At 37.4% G+C, this 17,572-nt stretch overlaps 1 protein-coding gene across 1 annotated transcript in view; it reads left to right on the top strand.

Annotated features, from left to right (window-relative positions):
• LOC127849022 (uncharacterized) overlaps positions 1 to 17,572 on the top strand; it is a 141,380-nt gene that overhangs the window by 80,477 nt on the left and 43,331 nt on the right. The window contains exons 25-29 of the mRNA XM_052381745.1: positions 4,381 to 4,456; positions 5,778 to 5,827; positions 8,983 to 9,128; positions 9,539 to 9,652; positions 17,065 to 17,289. Coding sequence (XP_052237705.1) covers positions 4,381 to 4,456; positions 5,778 to 5,827; positions 8,983 to 9,128; positions 9,539 to 9,652; positions 17,065 to 17,289 — 611 coding nt within the window. The remainder of the gene's footprint in view (positions 1 to 4,380; positions 4,457 to 5,777; positions 5,828 to 8,982; positions 9,129 to 9,538; positions 9,653 to 17,064; positions 17,290 to 17,572) is intronic.

Here is a 17,572-nt window from a genome sequence, read left to right as displayed (position 1 = left end):
TTAAAGTGTATAATTTTATTTATTAGCTCGGCTCTTTTCGGAGAAAATCCGAGTTATTGTCATAGCCAGCTCGCCGTCAGCCGTCTGCTGTAGGCGTCGTGCTTAAACCTTAACATTGGCTCTAAAATCAAAGTGCTTTCACCTACAACTTTGAAACTTTATATGTAGATGCACCTTGATGAGTTCTACATGCCACACCCATTTTTTGGGTCACTAGGTCAAAGGTCAAGGTCACTGTTACCTCTAATAAAAAACTTTAACATAGGCTCTAAAATCAAAGTGCTTCCTCCTACAACTTTGAAACTTCATATATAGATGCACCTTGATGAGTTCTACGTGCCACGCCCATTTTGGGTCACTAGGTCAAAGGTCAAGATCACTGTGACCTCTAATATAAAACTTTAACATAAACCTTAACATTCGTTCTAAAATCAAAGTGCTTCCACCTACAACTTTGAAACTTCATATGTACATGCACCTTGATGTGTTCTACACGCCACACCCAATTTTGGGTCACTAGGTCAAGGTCACTGTGACCTCTAAACAAATCATTAAAAATGTTATTTTCCGACAAGCTTTCGCAGCCGAGCGTTGGCACCCGTTATGCTGTGCTCTTGTTATCTTCATTTGTAATATCTCCAGTTTCAATGGCCAGTTTTAGCCTCTTTAAGCAATGGAAAGGTAGGACAAAATAAGGTTGATTTATTATTAAGGTTTGACTACAAATAGAATTTAAACAACTGATTTAACATTTAAAAGTGTAAGACTTTTTTTATATTTTTCTTTGAGAGGTTTTACAATGGAAATTTAGTTCTTTGTTTAATGGAAGTTTTAAAAGGAATTACAGCAGGTATCCTGTGCGACTGTAAAGTTGATGAATAATATATTATGCATCTGCATTCCAATATTTAAGTGCATGTTTACATTACACATTTACAACACGACATTTGGACCAAATGGACTACTTTGCCTCAAGTGAAATAACAACTGCAGAAAGTATGCAATTGTTCAAGCAGCAAGCCCACTTGAAACACATTCTCAGAGTTGGCCCTCATATATATGGCCCGTGATCTGTGAAAATGTGGTTTAACCCATTTATGCCTAGTGGACTCTGCCATCTTTCTCAATTGGATCAATTTATTTCCAAAATTAGGGATGTCTAGTATATTTATTTATATATTTAGAATATAACTAACAGAAATTCCTTTAAGCAAACAAAGCAGACCCTGATAAGACGCTGCATCATGCGGGTTCTCATCTGGGTCTACGCTGTTTGCCAATGCCTTTTTTCTAGACGCTAGGCATTAATGGGTTAATGCATGTGCATAAAGTGTCATCCCAGAATAGCCTGTGCAGTCTGCAGAGGCTAATCAGGGACGACACTTTCTGCCCAAACTGAATTTTTGCTAAGAAGATACTTTCTTTAAATGAAAAATAACAAATGCGGAAAATGTCGTCCCTGATTAGACTATGCAGACTGCACAGGCTAATTTGGGATGACACTTTACGCACTTGCATTAAACCCCCTTTTCAGAGAGCACCGTCCAACAACACTATCTTTGCACCAACCTATGTGCAGGGTGTTTTAAATGAGCCTTACTGCGGGAAAACTGGGCTTAATGCATGTGGTTAAATTGCCATCCAATATTAGTCCACACAGGCTGATCAGGGACAATTAACACTTTTGACTTTTATGGATTTTTTCGTTCAAAGGAAGAAGTCCATTCTTACTCAAATCCAGTAAAGGTGGAAAGAGTTGTCCTTGACAAGCCTGTGCGGAGGCTTAACTGGGATTACTCTTCACACATCCATTTAGCCCCACTTTCACAGAGTGCTGCTTGTATGTATTTCAATGGTGTCGTGGGATAACTCTTCACTTAACTGGGATAACTCTTCACACATCCATTAAGCCCCACTTTCACAGAGTGCTGCTTGTATGTATTTCAATGGTGTGGTGGGATAAGGTTGATTTTAATAAACTTTAAAGTGCTAAATATATCAGCAGCTTTCTCCCGCAACTCTTAATGAAAGGGATGTTAATATTTAATGTTTTGCTAATGAACAAATGTTTCAGTCATTACATCAGAACTACTTTTTTCCGCTCTCCTGCCGTTTTTGGTCAAATGCTTTTTTTTTTCAAAATACGCCCAGTAACTGTTGAAAGATTCCCTAATTCTCAATCCGTTTAGGTGATGAATTCATTCCCAAAACAGCAAGAAATACATTGCAAGAGACAAAACATTTGAGAAATACAGACTTATGTAGACAATATTTTATTTTTGAATAGTTCAAGAGTGCCAAAATGTTTTGCACACAATTGTTATTGAATCTGATGGCTGTAAAGTTGGAGTGGGGTATTTGTCTTCAAAACATTTACAAGTACTTAAGTACTTTTACAAGTACAATCTGAGAGAACTGATTGTGTAATATGTAAATAAAGTCCTCAAAGATAACATGATGTTGATACTCGAAGTCAGACAAAAACGTCCATAGCCTTCAGTAAGTTTCCTTATCATATATGCTGATCTGTTTTCATTGTTTGTCAAATATTTTAGCCTCACTCTGGCAAAACTGGGCTTAATGCATGTATGTGTAAAGTGTAGTCCCAGATTAGTAAAGTGTAGTCCCAGATTAGTAAAGTGCAGTCTCAGATTAGCCTCGGCAGTCCCCCAGTGTAGTCCCAGATTAGCCTCTGCAGTCCCCCAAGGTGTAAAGTGTAGTCCCAGATTAGCCTCGGCAGTCCCCAAGTGTAGTCCCAGATTAGCCTCGGCAGTCCCCAAGTGTAGTCCCAGATTAGCCTCGGCAGTCCCCAATTGTAGTCCCAGATTAGCCTTGGCAGTCCCCAATTGTAGTCCCAGATTAGCCTTGGCAGTCCCCCAATGGGCTTAATGCATGTATGTGTAAAGTGTAGTCCCTGATTAGCCTCGGCAGTCCCCCACTGGGCTTAATGCATGTATGTGTAAAGTGTAGTCCCATATTAGCCTCGGCAGTCCCCCACTGGGCTTAATGCATGTATGTGTAAAGTGTAGTCCCAGATTAGCCTCGGCAGTCCCCCAATGGGCTTAATGCATGTATGTGTAAAGTGTAGTCCCAGATTAACCTCTGCAGTCCCCCAAGGTAAAGTGTAGTCCCAGATTAGCCTCGGCAGTCCCCCAAGGTAGAGTGTAGTCCCAGATTAACCTCTGCAGTCCCCCAAGGTAAAGTGTAGTCCCAGATTAGCCTCGGCAGTCCCCCAAGGCTAATTAGGTAAAACATTTTCCGCTTTTATGGTTTATTTATTGTTTAATGAAAGTCTCTTCTAAGCCAACATCCAGTTTAAATGGAAAGTGTCTTCCCAGATTAGCCTGTGCAGACTTCACAGGCCAATCTCGAATACCACTTTAAGCACACGCATTAGGCCTTGTTTTCCAAGAGCAAGACTCATGTCGATGTTATTCAATGATTGAGTTATGTTGCCTGAATTCATTACAGTTGGACAACAAAGGAAATGTTTGCTTGGTTTTTGCTGTCAGTATCATGGCATCCTTTTTTGAGTTCCTGGCTGCTGATTTACTTTTGTTTTCTCTTTTTGTTGTTCTAATGATGATTTTTTAATAAATTGACATTTCTTTTATATATTTTTTTTTGTCTTAGTCAGGAGTTTACTTTTACTTATTTGAATATGAAGCAAACATGTTTGAATTATATGAATTTTCCAAAGAAAAGAGTCAATTTGCCAAACAGTGAACCATTTAACTTGAATTGTCTCCCTTTGATATTGTCCATGTCTTTGTCAGTGACCAGTTATGTACTTTAATGAGTTCAAATTCATAGATTGTCTCCCTTACAAATATGTAAATGAACTCCATTTACATGAGTTTTCTCCCTTTGACATATTTCAGCTCTGTTTCAGTGGCCAGTTATGCCCCTTCATGTGTTCAGCTAAACTGATTTTCTACATTAGATATATGTAATTATTATACATTTAGCATGAGTTTTCTCCCCTTGATATTTCTAGTCTCTGTGTCAGTGACCAATTATCTACCATCGACATTTTCCAGCTCTGTGGCTGTGGCCAGTTATCTCCCTGTACAATATCCAGCTCTGTTTTAGTAGCCATTTTTTATCTCCCTTTGTGATTGTCAAGCTTTTTTCAGTGACCAATTATCTCTCTTCGACTTTTTTCCAGCCCTGTGCCAGTGACCAATTATCTCAAATTGACATTTTCCAGCTCTGTCTCAGATTTTAATTATCTCCCTTTGACATTTTCCATCTGTGTGTCAGTGACCATTTATCTCTCTTTGACTTTTTTTCCAGCCCTATGTCAGTGACCAATTATCTTCCATTGACATTTTCCAGCTCTTTGTCAGTGACCAATTACCTCCCTTTGATATTTTCCAGCTCAGTGTCAGTTTACAATTATCTCCCTTTGCGATTGTTAAAGGACCTTCTAGATCTTGGCAGCTACACTTACAAGGTAAGTAGTTTGCAGGTATACAATTCTAGTGCAAGAGATATGTTAAACATACAAAATATGAAATTCTGGGAAAACAAGGCTTTATGCATGTGCGTAAACTGTCGTCCCAGATTAGCCTATGCAGTTTGCATAAGAAAATCTGGGTTGACCCTTTACACACATGCATTTAGCCCAGTTTTCCAAGAACGTGGCTAATTTACCTTTTTTTCTTTAAGGCACACAATTAGGTCATTTTTTTGTTTCTTTATGGCATTCCCTTAATTTCACCTTCAGTGATCACGTCTAGTAATTTATGTATGTTTGTATTCTATTCATTTATATTATTTTTTTATCCATCAATGCCTTTTTGTCCAAAGAAATTGGGTATGTCAAATTATTTGGACATTCTGAAATTTAGTGGGAAAATCATCTTTGTCTGTGTAACTATAATTTACCACCACTTATACTGGTTACACTTATTTACAGTAAGATAAATGCATTTGATAATTGCATATAGCGACACAGTCTTATCAATTGACACAAGTGCAGGTTCAAAATTAAAGTGCTGAGTGACCTAAAATAGCAAAAGACTTAAAGGGACTTGTTCACAGATGTTTGAAAAATGTCATTAAATATGTCAAACAAATATTTAATGTTTTGAATTGTCTTATTTAATATTAATAGAAATAGCAATAAAAGCAGTTGAATAAAATGTTAAACCTTCCTCAGGTTTGCAACAAGGGACCTCTTGAAGCTAATGCTAATTCCCTACCACTGCGCCATGCACGCTTTCATACTTATTTGCGGAACATAAACACTATGTTAATACTCAACGTATTTCCCAAATTATCAATGAAAAGAGTAGCAAATGCATTATTATTTTACTTATTTTGAATGATAATTTTCCATTTAAGAAACAATATTAAAAATAAAATTCCTTGTCGGGTGTGTTATTTGGCTTGTTTAAAGCATAACATATACATTCTTTTTTTTCATCCATATCAATTATTTTGAAAAACTTAATTTTACCATACCGTGAACAAGTTTCTTTAATGGCAAAGGTTTAAAATAGTGGTCTATCAGGTCCAGTTTACAAAATAATTTTTTCATGACAATCTTAACCCTTTCCCCCATAAGAAGCTAAGTGAAAATGGCTTTTGCAACCAGCATAAAACCAGAACAGCTTGCTTGCTGCTCATCAGTATATAAGGTTTTGAGATGAAGCCTGAACAACTTGAAGCCAGTAAGAAAGATCTTAAAGTAAATATAACTATAAGTGACTAAAAATGCATGAAAATACGTATCTAAGTGGTAAAGGGTTAACTTAATATTTTATTTACAGAAAGACATCCGTGAACTCCCAGTGACCTTTGAGAGCAGGCGTGAAACCTGGTATGTGAAGGGATTGCACTCAAAGGGGGTAATCATGTGATAAAAAAGATGGGGACGTCCATGCCGAAGCAGGTTTTTTTCTCACTGCATTTTTTTTTTTTTGCCTCACAAAATTACAGCTCTGGCTAAGAAAATTTGCAGTGAGTAAAGTGGAGATAAAGCGCGAATATTAATAAGAAATAAACGATTATCATTTGTTTGCTGACATGGCTGGAAAGTGAGCGCCATTTAAACAATTTATACAAGTAATCAAGGGTATAAAACGGTGAAAAATACCTGTCTCGGCATGGAGGATGCCATCTTGTTTGTCAAGTGATTACCCCCTCTGGCACTTTGGCCGTCTGAAAGGCGGAATGTCGTATTTCATTTACAGGACATATCTTGCAAACTGTTTGAGGTTACTTCAAACTTCACTGGTAAATTGATATCATGGAGCAGGAAATGAAGCGCACAAGAACCATATCTGTTGCCCCCATATTGTTAGAGTTACTGCCCTTTGTTAATTTGTGTACTTAACTTTTGTCAGAAGCTTATTTAGAAAACTAAATGAGGTATCAGCTTTAAAAGTCATAGGTAGATAAATCTCATTGAAGGACTGAGAAGTGCACAATAGCCATAACTCTTGCTTCCATTATTTCAGAGTTATTGCCTTCTGTTTATTTTTTGTTTTTAAGTGCACAACCGTCATAACTCTTGCCCCATAATTTAAGAGTAATTGCCCTTCACTTATTTGAAAATCTAAAAGCAGTATCAAGTTGAAACTTTATAGGACGATATATGTTCCCATTTGCAGGAAGTGCAATGCTTTAGAGATCAGCTTTTCCTTTCTTTTCTTAGCTCGCCTGTTTTCAGAGAAAACCCGAGGAATTGTCATAGCCAGCTCGTCTGCTGTCTGCCGTCCGTGTCGTGCTAAAACCTTAACATTGGCTCTTAAATCAATGTGCTTCCACCTACAACTTTGAAACTACATAATTATGTTGCTGCACCTTGATGAGTTCTACATGCCACACCCATTTTTGGGTCACTAGGTCAAAGGTCAAGGTCACTGTGACCTCTAATATAAAAAATACAAATAATAATTCTTCTGACTAGCTTTTATTTATTAGCCGGATTTTTTTCGAAAAAATCTCGGCTTATAGATTGATGTTGTCGGGCGGGCGGGGCGGGGTGGCGGCGTGCTCGAAAATGTTAAAGTTCTTATTTCATGGTATAACTTTGGTATGCTTGGACCTAGAGTCTTCAAACTTGACATGAAGGTTGGCCAGGATTAACAGATGACCACTGGTCATTTCAAGGTCATTCATTTGAAGGTCAAGGTCACTGTGACCTTCAATATAAAAATGTTAAAGTTGTTATAACTTTGGTATGCTTGGACCTAGAGTCTTGAAACTTGACATGAAGGTTGGCCAGAACTAGTAAGTAACCACTGGACATTTCAAGGTCATTCATTTGAAGGTCAAGGTCACTGTGACCTTGAATGTAAAAATGTTAAAGTTGTTATAACTTTGGTATGCTTGGACCTAGAGTCTTGAAACTTGACATGAAGGTTGGCCAGAACTAGTAAGTAACCACTGGACATTTCAAGGTCATTCATTTGAAGGTCAAGGTCACTGTGACCTTGAATGTAAAAATGTTAAAGTTGTTATAACTTTGGTATGCTTGGACCTAGAGTCTTGAAACTTGATATGAAGGTTGGCCAGAACTAGTAAGTAACCACTGGACATTTCAAGGTCATTCATTTGAAGGTCAAGGTCACTGTGACCTTGAATGTAAAAATGTTAAAGTTCTTATTTCATGTTATAACTTTGGTATGCTTGTACCTAGAGTCTTCAAACTTGAAATAAAGATTGGCCAGTACTAGAAGATGACCTCTGGTCATTTCAATGTCATTCATTTGAAGGTCAAGGTCACTGTGACCTTAAATGTTAAAATGTTAAAATTGTTATAACTTTGGTATGCTTGGACATAGAGTCTTCAAACTTGACATGAAGGTTTGCAAGCACACTTAGATGACCACTGGTCATTTCAAGGTCATTCTTGGCTACCCCGCCAAGTGAAACCACAGACTATCATTCAAGCTTGGATCATATTTATGTGTCCAATCTATCTGCTAGAACTGGTGTGATAGAAACCTTTTGGAGTGATCATAAGGCTGTCTGGATTTCTGTGTAGGTATGTGAAAGCAAAACAATAAATAGTATTATTTCATCTAAGTTTATTTTCTTACATTTGATAATGAAATTGATGGAAACTTCAAACAATATGTTACTAATTTGCTAATAAAAAAATTGAGATCAAACTTTCCTAATTGTCAATTCAAGTTCATATTTGTGACCTTAAATGTTATTGTTGTTCATGTATATGCATGCATTCAAAACATAACTCAAGGTTTGCTCATGCCTTGAAAAGTACTTACATTTCATTTTGACCTTTGAACAATATTTCAGTAATTTAAGTATTGCATTGACAAAAACACGAAAGGTACTTTCCTGTCATTTAAATCAAAAATCCGGCTTCAATGCGGTCATCTCCGACCGCGGAACTCTTGTTCAAAACTGCACCGCAGCCCAGCATTGGCACCCGCTATGCAGTGCTCTTGTTAATAGTTATTGACTTTTGTCAGCTAATATACTTTAAGATAGTCTGCCCAAGGCCTTTAAAACTAAAAAATGTATAGGCTGGAATCATGTAGATATCATAAAGGGGATTTGCAGAACACAAGAGCCACAACTACATGTGAACATAGTTTTAGATAAAGTTCCCTTTCTTTATTAATTACACTAAGTTTTGTCTTGTGCACATGGTGACCAAACCTGACTTCTTTTCTGCGTCCTACGCGACCTGCTTCAATCCCAATTCCTTCAAGCATGTGAATTTCAGGTCGGTGACTTCCGGCTTTCCCCCCTCAATACAAGACCACACCAAAGTTAAAAATTGATCAGTAACAATGTAATTGCTTGAAATCGCAGCTTTACTTCAACATATTGTCAGACTTTCGTGAGTCTAGTAAGTTGATTAGGTAGAAGTACTGGGACACACTCAAGGTCCTCACCTTATGCAGCCTCAGGCATGGAAGGACCTCGTACACTTTGAAATACATACACACAGAACCAATTTTAACAATACGCAACAATACTCTTTGTTGTCTCTTTAAGGCTTGACCTAACCAAACTGAAGTCATACTCGCTGGATATTTATAATCGCCGTCGGCAACGTCTAGAGGAGGACGTAATCCAGCGTCTGAAACACGCCACTGAGAAAACCTCAACCCACAGAAGATTTGTGATCTACATCGACGGGGGTAAGACAAAGTGTTTTTTTCCACACATTTATTTCAAGATTGCAAACAAATGCATAGACAGTTTGAAAAATACCACAATAATCAGGGGTACGATTCTCATTTCAGCTGATTTCCTCCTTTTCAATAAGAAAAATATAATTCTAATTAGTTCTTAACGTTGCTGGATCTATATATGTATATATTTGATGGGTTGAGTTAAACCCTGTAAAGGGGGTAGGGCATTTTCCCCACCTAAGGTGGTTCCTAAATCACTCTCCAGATAATTGAATGCAATCAGAGATAAAAAGCATATGCAACACACCTAAAAATATCAATATGATAGAAGTTCATGACATACAAAACATAGAGTTTAGTTCAGTGTCACTGCCTTTAATACACAGACATAAGAAACTCTTAAACATTATACACAGGTACAACGAAGTTGATCAGGAGGGACTTGGCCGATAGACTTCTTAGTTGGGCTAGGGGCGTGAATAAATCCAAGAGTTCAAAGAAGAGGTCATACGATTTGGTCAAGATCGCAGGTATTACAGTAATGGTAGTCGAGTCTCGTTGTAGGAAAATGGGGCTTAATGCATGTGAGTATTGGGTACGACACTTTCCGCCTAAAATGGATTTTCTCTAAGAAGAGACTTCTTTTAAACAAGAAATACCATTAAAGCAGAAAGTGGCCTCTCTGATAAGTCTTTGCCGTCTGCTTGGGCATATCTGGGACACTGTGCACAAGCATTAAGCCCCATTTTCCTTGAGAGGGTTACGATAAGTTGATAAGATAGGACTTGGCTGATCCACTACTCAATTGGGTGAGGGGTGTTTTTAAGGCTAAGAAGTTTAACTAGAAACCATATTATTTGGTCAATAGTACAGGTATCACGGTAATAGTTGGATAGTGTAAATGTAATAGTATTCCTGACTGGCCTGCGAGGATGACACTTTCCTTGGTACCTGGATTTTTGCTAAAAAAACACTTTCTTTAAAAGAAAAAAAACATTAAAAAACAGGCAAGTGTCTTTCCTGCAAACTGCACATGCTAATCTGTGATGACACTTTGTGCACAAGCATTAAGCCCCATTTTTCAAGAGAGGTGCTTGACAAAGTTGATAAGGAAGGACATGGCTAATGGACTGCTTATGTGTGTGAGGGTTGTTAATAAGGCCAAGAAGTTTAAAAAGAGACTGCACAATTTGTCAAGATAACAGGTATCACAGTAATGATTGGGTAGTGTAAATGTTATTGTTGTCCCTGATTAGCCTGCGCAGATGACACTTTCCATTGTTACTGGATTTTTGTTAAGAAAACACTTCCTTTAAAAGAAAAAAAACATTAAAATACAGGCAAGTGTCTTTCCTGCAAACTGCACGTGCTAATCTGTGATGACACTTTCTGCACAAGCATTAAGCCCCATTTTTCAAGAGAGGTGCTTGACAAAGTTGATAAGGAAGGACGTGTAGCTAATGGACTACTTATGTGGGTGAGGGTTGTTAATAAGGCCAAGAAGTTTAAAAAGAGACCGCACAATTTGTCAAGATAACAGGTATCACAGTAATGATTGGGTAGTGTAAATGTTATTGTTGTCCCTGATTAGCCTGCGCAGATGACACTTTCCATTGTTACTGGATTTTAACTAAGAAAAGACTTCCTTTAAAAGAAGAAAAACATTAAAAAATCAGGAAAGTGTCTTCTCTGCAAACTGCACAGGCTAATCTGGGATGACACTTTAGGCACACGCATTAAGTGCCAATTTTCCAAAACAAGGCAAAAATGTAATTTTATTGAAGGGTTGAACTGGTGTTATGGATATAGTGTCAGCCTTACAAGAGGGAGGTTCCAGGTTTGATCCCCATCGCAGACGCATGTTCATGATTATTCTACACAAAGTATTGGTTCTTCCCGTGAAAGGATCTTGAGAGGCTACAGTTTTGTTAAAATATAGCTGAAATACGCATGGTATCTATTCTTAATAAATTTAGAATCATAAAAAAAGATTGGGCATTCAGCAAAGCATTTGTCCGTCCACCACAACATTTTTCAATGGCGGACACCCGTTAAGTTCAGTTTTCACAAATCCCGGCTCATATGTACAACTGTCTGTGTCCAAACATGTCACGGGGAAATCCGTATCCATGGTATGCATCTAGAGACATTTACATTTTTATTTCACCATGCTATCTCTAAACAGAAAATCTGTCAAAGTTCTACTAATGTTTATTCTGTCTATGGTAGGGTTATTAGAATGGATCATTTTGTATGACAAATCTATACAATTATGGAGTTTTCAACTTCAACCAATATCTTACCCCATACATGTTTATTCAAATAATTTGTTTACAAACCATTGATGTAAATTGTAATGCTTAAAATATTTCTCATATAACATGATCCTCAAGTGGGGAATAAACCCAGAATTTTCATATTCTACATTTGTGCTATTATATTATTTATGAAGCTGACAGTCAATTAGGTTAACACCAATTAAGACAACAATTCCATAAGATGACCCTGGTAACTTGTCACTACTCTATCGTATAATAGAGGAGAACAATCAATAAGTCTATTGTGGCATTGACATCTGAAATGCATCTTGTATAGAGAGTTTTAAGCTGATGAATTGGCAGATCAAATGTGTCTTGTTCTGAGAAAACTGGGCTTAATTCATGTGCGTAAAGTGTCGTCCCAGATTAGCCTGTGCAGTCCGCACAGGCTTATCAGGGATGACACTTTCTGCTTATATGGTATTTTTAGTTTCAAGGAAGTCCCTCTTGACTGAAAATCAAGTTTAGTCGGAAAGTGTTGCCCTGATAAGCCTGTGCGGACTGCACAGGCTAAACTGGGACGACACTTTACGCACATGCATTATGACCAGCTTTCACAGAACAAGACACATATGATGTGTCATCTAGCAGAAATGTTAGTTTATTGTCCACTTTTGTCTTTACTTGTGCTGGTAAACATGTGCTTGTTGTTTAAAACTCTGTGATTTTCAAAGAGCTGTTCAAAGGCTATGAATCTGGAATGGAATACAAATATATGTTGAATATATAAGAAATTGTGAAGTTATTAAATTGGACTATTAAAAGAGTATGTTACAGATAGAACATGAATATGTTTTTTATGAAGAAGCTAATAGAAGCAAGGGATTTTTGGGTCACATTTACAATGGATAGTATAAGTTTCGTTCCCAATTTGAGTCCTTTAATTTCCATATGAAGGTGTGGCTTCTCATTGTGTTTAAAAGAGCTCTTTGTTGGGTTTTCAAATGTGTTGAAATAAAAGGTTTTATTTGTTTTCAAATGTGTTAAAATAAGAGGTCTTTGTCTTGTTTTAAAATGTGTTGAAATAAGAGGGTTTTATTTGGTTTTTAAATGTGTTGAAATAAAAGGTTTATGTTTTGCTTTCTTATTTGTTAAAGTAATAGGTCTTAGATTGGCTTTCCAATTTGTTGCAATAAAAGGTCTTCAGTGTAAAAATAATTATTGTTGAAGTTGTAATGGGATTTGTCATTATTGGTTGTTTTTCAGAGCATTATGTTTGTATGCAGTTTTATTTATAATTCTATAAGATAATATAAATGTTCTAACGTTTAGGTTAGTTAGTTCATTCCCTATACAGCCTCATTCTGCGTCGATTTGGCTTAATGCATGGGCGTAAAGGTCATCCCAGTTTAGGCTAATTCCCTATACAGCCTCGTTCTGGGTCGATTTGGCTTAATGCATGGGCGTAAAGGTCATCCCAGTTTAGGCTAATTCCCTATACAGCCTCGTTCTGGGTCGATTTGGCTTAATGCAAGGGCGTAAAGGTCATCCCAGTTTAGGCTAATTCCCTATACAGCCTCATTCTGGGACGATTAGGCTTAATGCATGGGGGTAAGGGTCATCCCAGTTCTGGGTCGATTTGGCTTAATGCATGGGCGTAAAGGTCATCCCAGTTCTGGGTCGATTTGGCTTAATGCATGGGCGTAAAGGTCATCCCAGTTTAGGCTAATTCCCTATACAGCCTCGTTCTGGGTCGATTTGGCTTAATGCATGGGCGTTAAGGTCATCCCAGTTTAGGCTTATTCCCTATACAGCCTCGTTCTGGGTCGATTCGGCTTAATGCAACGGCGTAAAGGTCATCCCAGTTTAGGCTAATTCCCTATACAGCCTTGTTCTGGGTTGATTTGGCTTAATGCATGGGTGTAAAGGTCATCCCAGTTTAGGCTAATTCCCTATACAGCCTTGTTCTGGGTCGATTTGGCTTAATGCATGGGCGTAAAGGTCATCCCAGTTTAGGCTAATTCCCTATACAGCCTCGTTCTGGGTCGATTTGGCTTAATGCATGGGTGTTAAGGTCATCCCAGTTTAGGCTAATTCCCTATACAGCCTCGTTCTGGGTCGATTTGGCTTAATGCATGGGCGTAAAGGTCATCCCAGTTTAGACTAATTCCCTATACAGCCTTGTTCTGGGTAGATTTGGCTTAATGCATGGGCGTAAAGGTCATCCCAGTTTAGGCTAATTCCCTATACAGCCTCGTTCTGGGTCGATTTGGCTTAATGCAAGGGCGTAAAGGTCATCCCAGTTTAGGCTAATTCCCTATACAGCCTCGTTCTGGGTTGATTTGGCTTAATGCATGGGGGTAAGGGTCATCCCAGTTCTGGGTCGATTTGGCTTAATGCATGGGCATAAAGGTCGTCCCAGTTTAGGTTAATTCCCTATACAGCCTTGTTCTGGGTCGATTTGGCTTAATGCATGGGCGTAAAGGTCATCCCAGTTTAGGCTAATTCCCTATACAGCCTCGCACTGGGTCGATTTGGCTTAATGCATGGGCGTAAAGGTCATCCCAGTTTAGGCTATTTTATCTGCACAGGCTTATGAGTAACACTCTGTTTAAATTTTTCATTTCAAGAAGTATCAACAATCCAATAAAGGCAGGATTTGCTCGTGCTTGCCTGTGCAAATTGAACAGGCAACTCTGGGATGACACTTCATGCACATTGATTAACCTTTTCCCCTTAGATACGTATTTTGACGCATTTGTACAGTGATTTTTTTGCCAGAAATTACAGCCGATATTCGGCTGCTTCCCAATTGCGAAAAATGACGTTTTTTCCCAAAAATTTGATTAAAATTTCCCAAAAAAAGACAAAATTTTCCCAATAAAGCCAATAAGATTACAATGTAATTTAGCAATAATTTCGAACGAGTGCCGATCGAGTTGCCGAGTCGTCGCCGAACAACAACTGACTTACGTATTTTCGCGTATTTAGCCGAATACGATTTTACGTTGCTATCCACATCTCTCTCTATATTGCGGAGGATACCGACGATAGTCGATGTATCCCGATTGTAAACGCCTGTTTTTACACACGCCCAAGATGGCGGCAAGCAGACGAGAAATTTGCGATGCGCGGCGAAAATGATAAATAACATTCAAATTAACAACGGATATCATATGGTTATTACGGAATAATTTAATGCGTGTGTCAATTAACGCAAAATATAACGTTTGAGATAAAAACAACAAATATTTATTACAAATCTTCACAGTGAATGTGCATCACGGAAATCAGTGTTGGGAAATTGGAGTTAGTCTACCGGTACTCACAAAGTTAATGCATTTAAGATGAGTATCGTTCAGAAATGGAAAGAGACAAACATGATATGATTTATATGTTAGTGGATCTGTGTAAAATCAGATTCATATGCATATTCTGCTTTATTATGTTTGTCACGCTTTACAGTTTACTGAAATAGCAATTAACATTGAAGTGCAAGATGTTGAAAGGTAAAGAAATGACATAAATTATTTTAACTCCATATAGATCTAATACATCATTAACATAGCAAGACCACTAAAGCGTTTTTTTAAATAAATATTTGTTAATGTTTTCACCATATGATATTTAATTTAAAAGAATACTGAATTAAATTCTTACTGTTAAAGAGGTTATGATTAAATGGTATATTTAAGAATCTATATAGATTATTGCAAGTTCAATATGAATTTGGAAGGATATTAACTTAACATTGTCTTCATTGTAAGAACACATTAAATTAGTACTTAATAATATAAAAATGCTGTCAAACATACTTTAATCATTTTAATTCTGTTCTTATAATCATATTTATAATGTTTCCCAATTTCATGGTTTATCGCGCTATTTTTCCCAATTTCATGGTTTATCGCGCTAATTTTCCCAATCCAAAAGGCACAGGCTGTAAGAAAAAAAAACAAAAAAATCACTGTTGTAGTCAATTAGAAAGTTGTATTTAATTAAAGACTTTTCTTACTATATTCAAGTTTTAGAGGCTTCATTTGCAACCCTTAGATACTGATGAGCAGCAAACAGCATAAAACCTGGCCCCGTGTTCACAAAACAGTTTTTGCAAACGAAAATCGACTTTGCTTGTCATTGAAAATGGATTTCCATTGTAGTTGATAGGCAAAAATGAAAATCGATAACAGTTGAAATCGATTTTCGATCGCAAAAATGTTTTGTGAACACGTGGCCTGAACAGACTGAGAGTGGCAAAAGCCATTTTCACTTTGCTACTGAGTGGGAAAGTGTGAAGGCCAGTTTTCTCAGAAAGAAACTAAATCTAACAGTTATTGCCCATATTCCCGAAAAGGATAAAAAAAAGTCATTTTCAACAAAATGATTTCACTTTGCATTAAAATTATTTGTTGTTCAAACAGTTTATTATCATGGAAGAATAGTTTTATAAGGAGGGAATAAGTTTAGTCAGTGAATCAAGATGTACAAAGAGCAAAACACTTCAGAAAATAAGAGCATTTAATAACTGTAGGCAAAGGCCACTTTAAATGTCAAAGCAACTGAAATGTTAGGAATAGAAGTAATAACCAGTCTGTACTAATGTTGAACTGGTCTCGATGTACTTGCTTGTAACATGTTCTTTCTTGTAAATGATAAAATTAAAATAAGATGATCAAAATCGGTATCATCCAGTCTGCAATGGTATATTGCTAGCAGCCTTTGCTTTACAATGGTCAAATTTGAGCCCAATTTGCCCTGCGATGGTCAAATTTCAGGCCAGTTTGCTTTGACATGTCAAAATTTAGCCATATCAACTCTGCCTGGTAAATTGTGGGTCCAATGTCCCTAAGATGGTCAATTTTGAGCCAAGTTAATTCTGTAATGGTCGATTTTTTAGCCCAGTTTTCTCTACCTGTTTAATATTGAGTCCTGTTTGCTCTACAGCGGTCAACTATTTTCCCAGTTTGCCATGCTATTGTCAATGTGAGCCAAGTTTGCTCTGCAGTTGTCATTGAAATCCCGTTTTCCGAGTATTGATCAATTTGGAGCCAGCCCTGTTTGCCCTAAAATAGTCATTTTATTTATTATTCCATTTTCTTACTTGCAGTTGTACAGTTTGAGCCCATATTTTTATTCTATGTGTATTCTGTATAGGCAATATTTTATTTATTTTATATGCTTTTCAGTAACAAAATAAGATGTTTAGCTTGCTATTTTTACTGCACATTTTGACCATTCTCTGTGAAAACAGGGTTTAATGCCAGCACAGGCTTATCTGGGACAACACTTTATCTGCAAACTTAATTTTTGCTAAGAAAAAGCTTTCTTTAAATGAAAAATATCATGGACAAAAGTGCCGTCCCTGATAAGCCTGTGTGGGACCGGGCCCCATTCCTAAAGTGGTGAAAAAACACACAGGTTATTTGAGCCTTCACCATTTAGATATATGACTCATTTGTAGTCCTAGAGAAATTTAAATTTAATTAAAGACCTTTCTTCCTAGATTTAAGTTTTTAATGCTTCATTTCTAACCCTTAGATACTGATGAGCAGCAAACAGCATAAAACTTGAACAGACTGCGAGTTTCTTACAGGCTGTTTTGGGTTTTTGCTGTTTGCGCATAGTCATTTTCACTTTGCTTCTGAGTTAAAAAGTGTAAAATAGCTCTTTTTTTCTTGTTTCAGGCGAGTCAGTGAATACTTCACCCGCTTCCAATCAATCACCAGAGTCCACTGAAAACTCACAAAAGCTCGAGTTCTTTGACTCGGAAAACCTCCTGCAGGTGTACTCGCCTGAAGTAGGGGTCGCAATAAGGGCCCTGGAGTCACACTTGCCCAAGGGACCAATAGAGATGAGGCTGCTACAGGAAAGGGATCTCCTGAAGAAGGAGCCAATCATAGCACCCGATGGTAATTGTCCTCATTACTTTAGTTTAAACCTATTTATTATACCCCCACAAACGAAGTTTAGGGGAGTATATATAGGAGTGAGCTTGTCTGTCGGTCCGTATTAAGTGTCCGCTCTCTAATTCAAGTTGTTTTCATCTGATCTCCACCAAACTTGGTCAGATGTTGTATCTAGATAATGTCTAGGTCAGCTTCGAATATGGGTCATGCCAAGTAAAAAACTAGGTCACGGGGTCACTTAGTGCTTTTTAAACATATAGCATGGTGTCCGCACTCTAATTCAAGT

This window comes from Dreissena polymorpha, chromosome 10, assembly GCF_020536995.1.
Source record: "Dreissena polymorpha isolate Duluth1 chromosome 10, UMN_Dpol_1.0, whole genome shotgun sequence".
Classification (NCBI taxonomy): domain Eukaryota; kingdom Metazoa; phylum Mollusca; class Bivalvia; order Myida; family Dreissenidae; genus Dreissena; species Dreissena polymorpha.
Note: the sequence above shows the minus strand (reverse complement) of the source record. Positions and strands in the feature narration are given on the sequence as shown.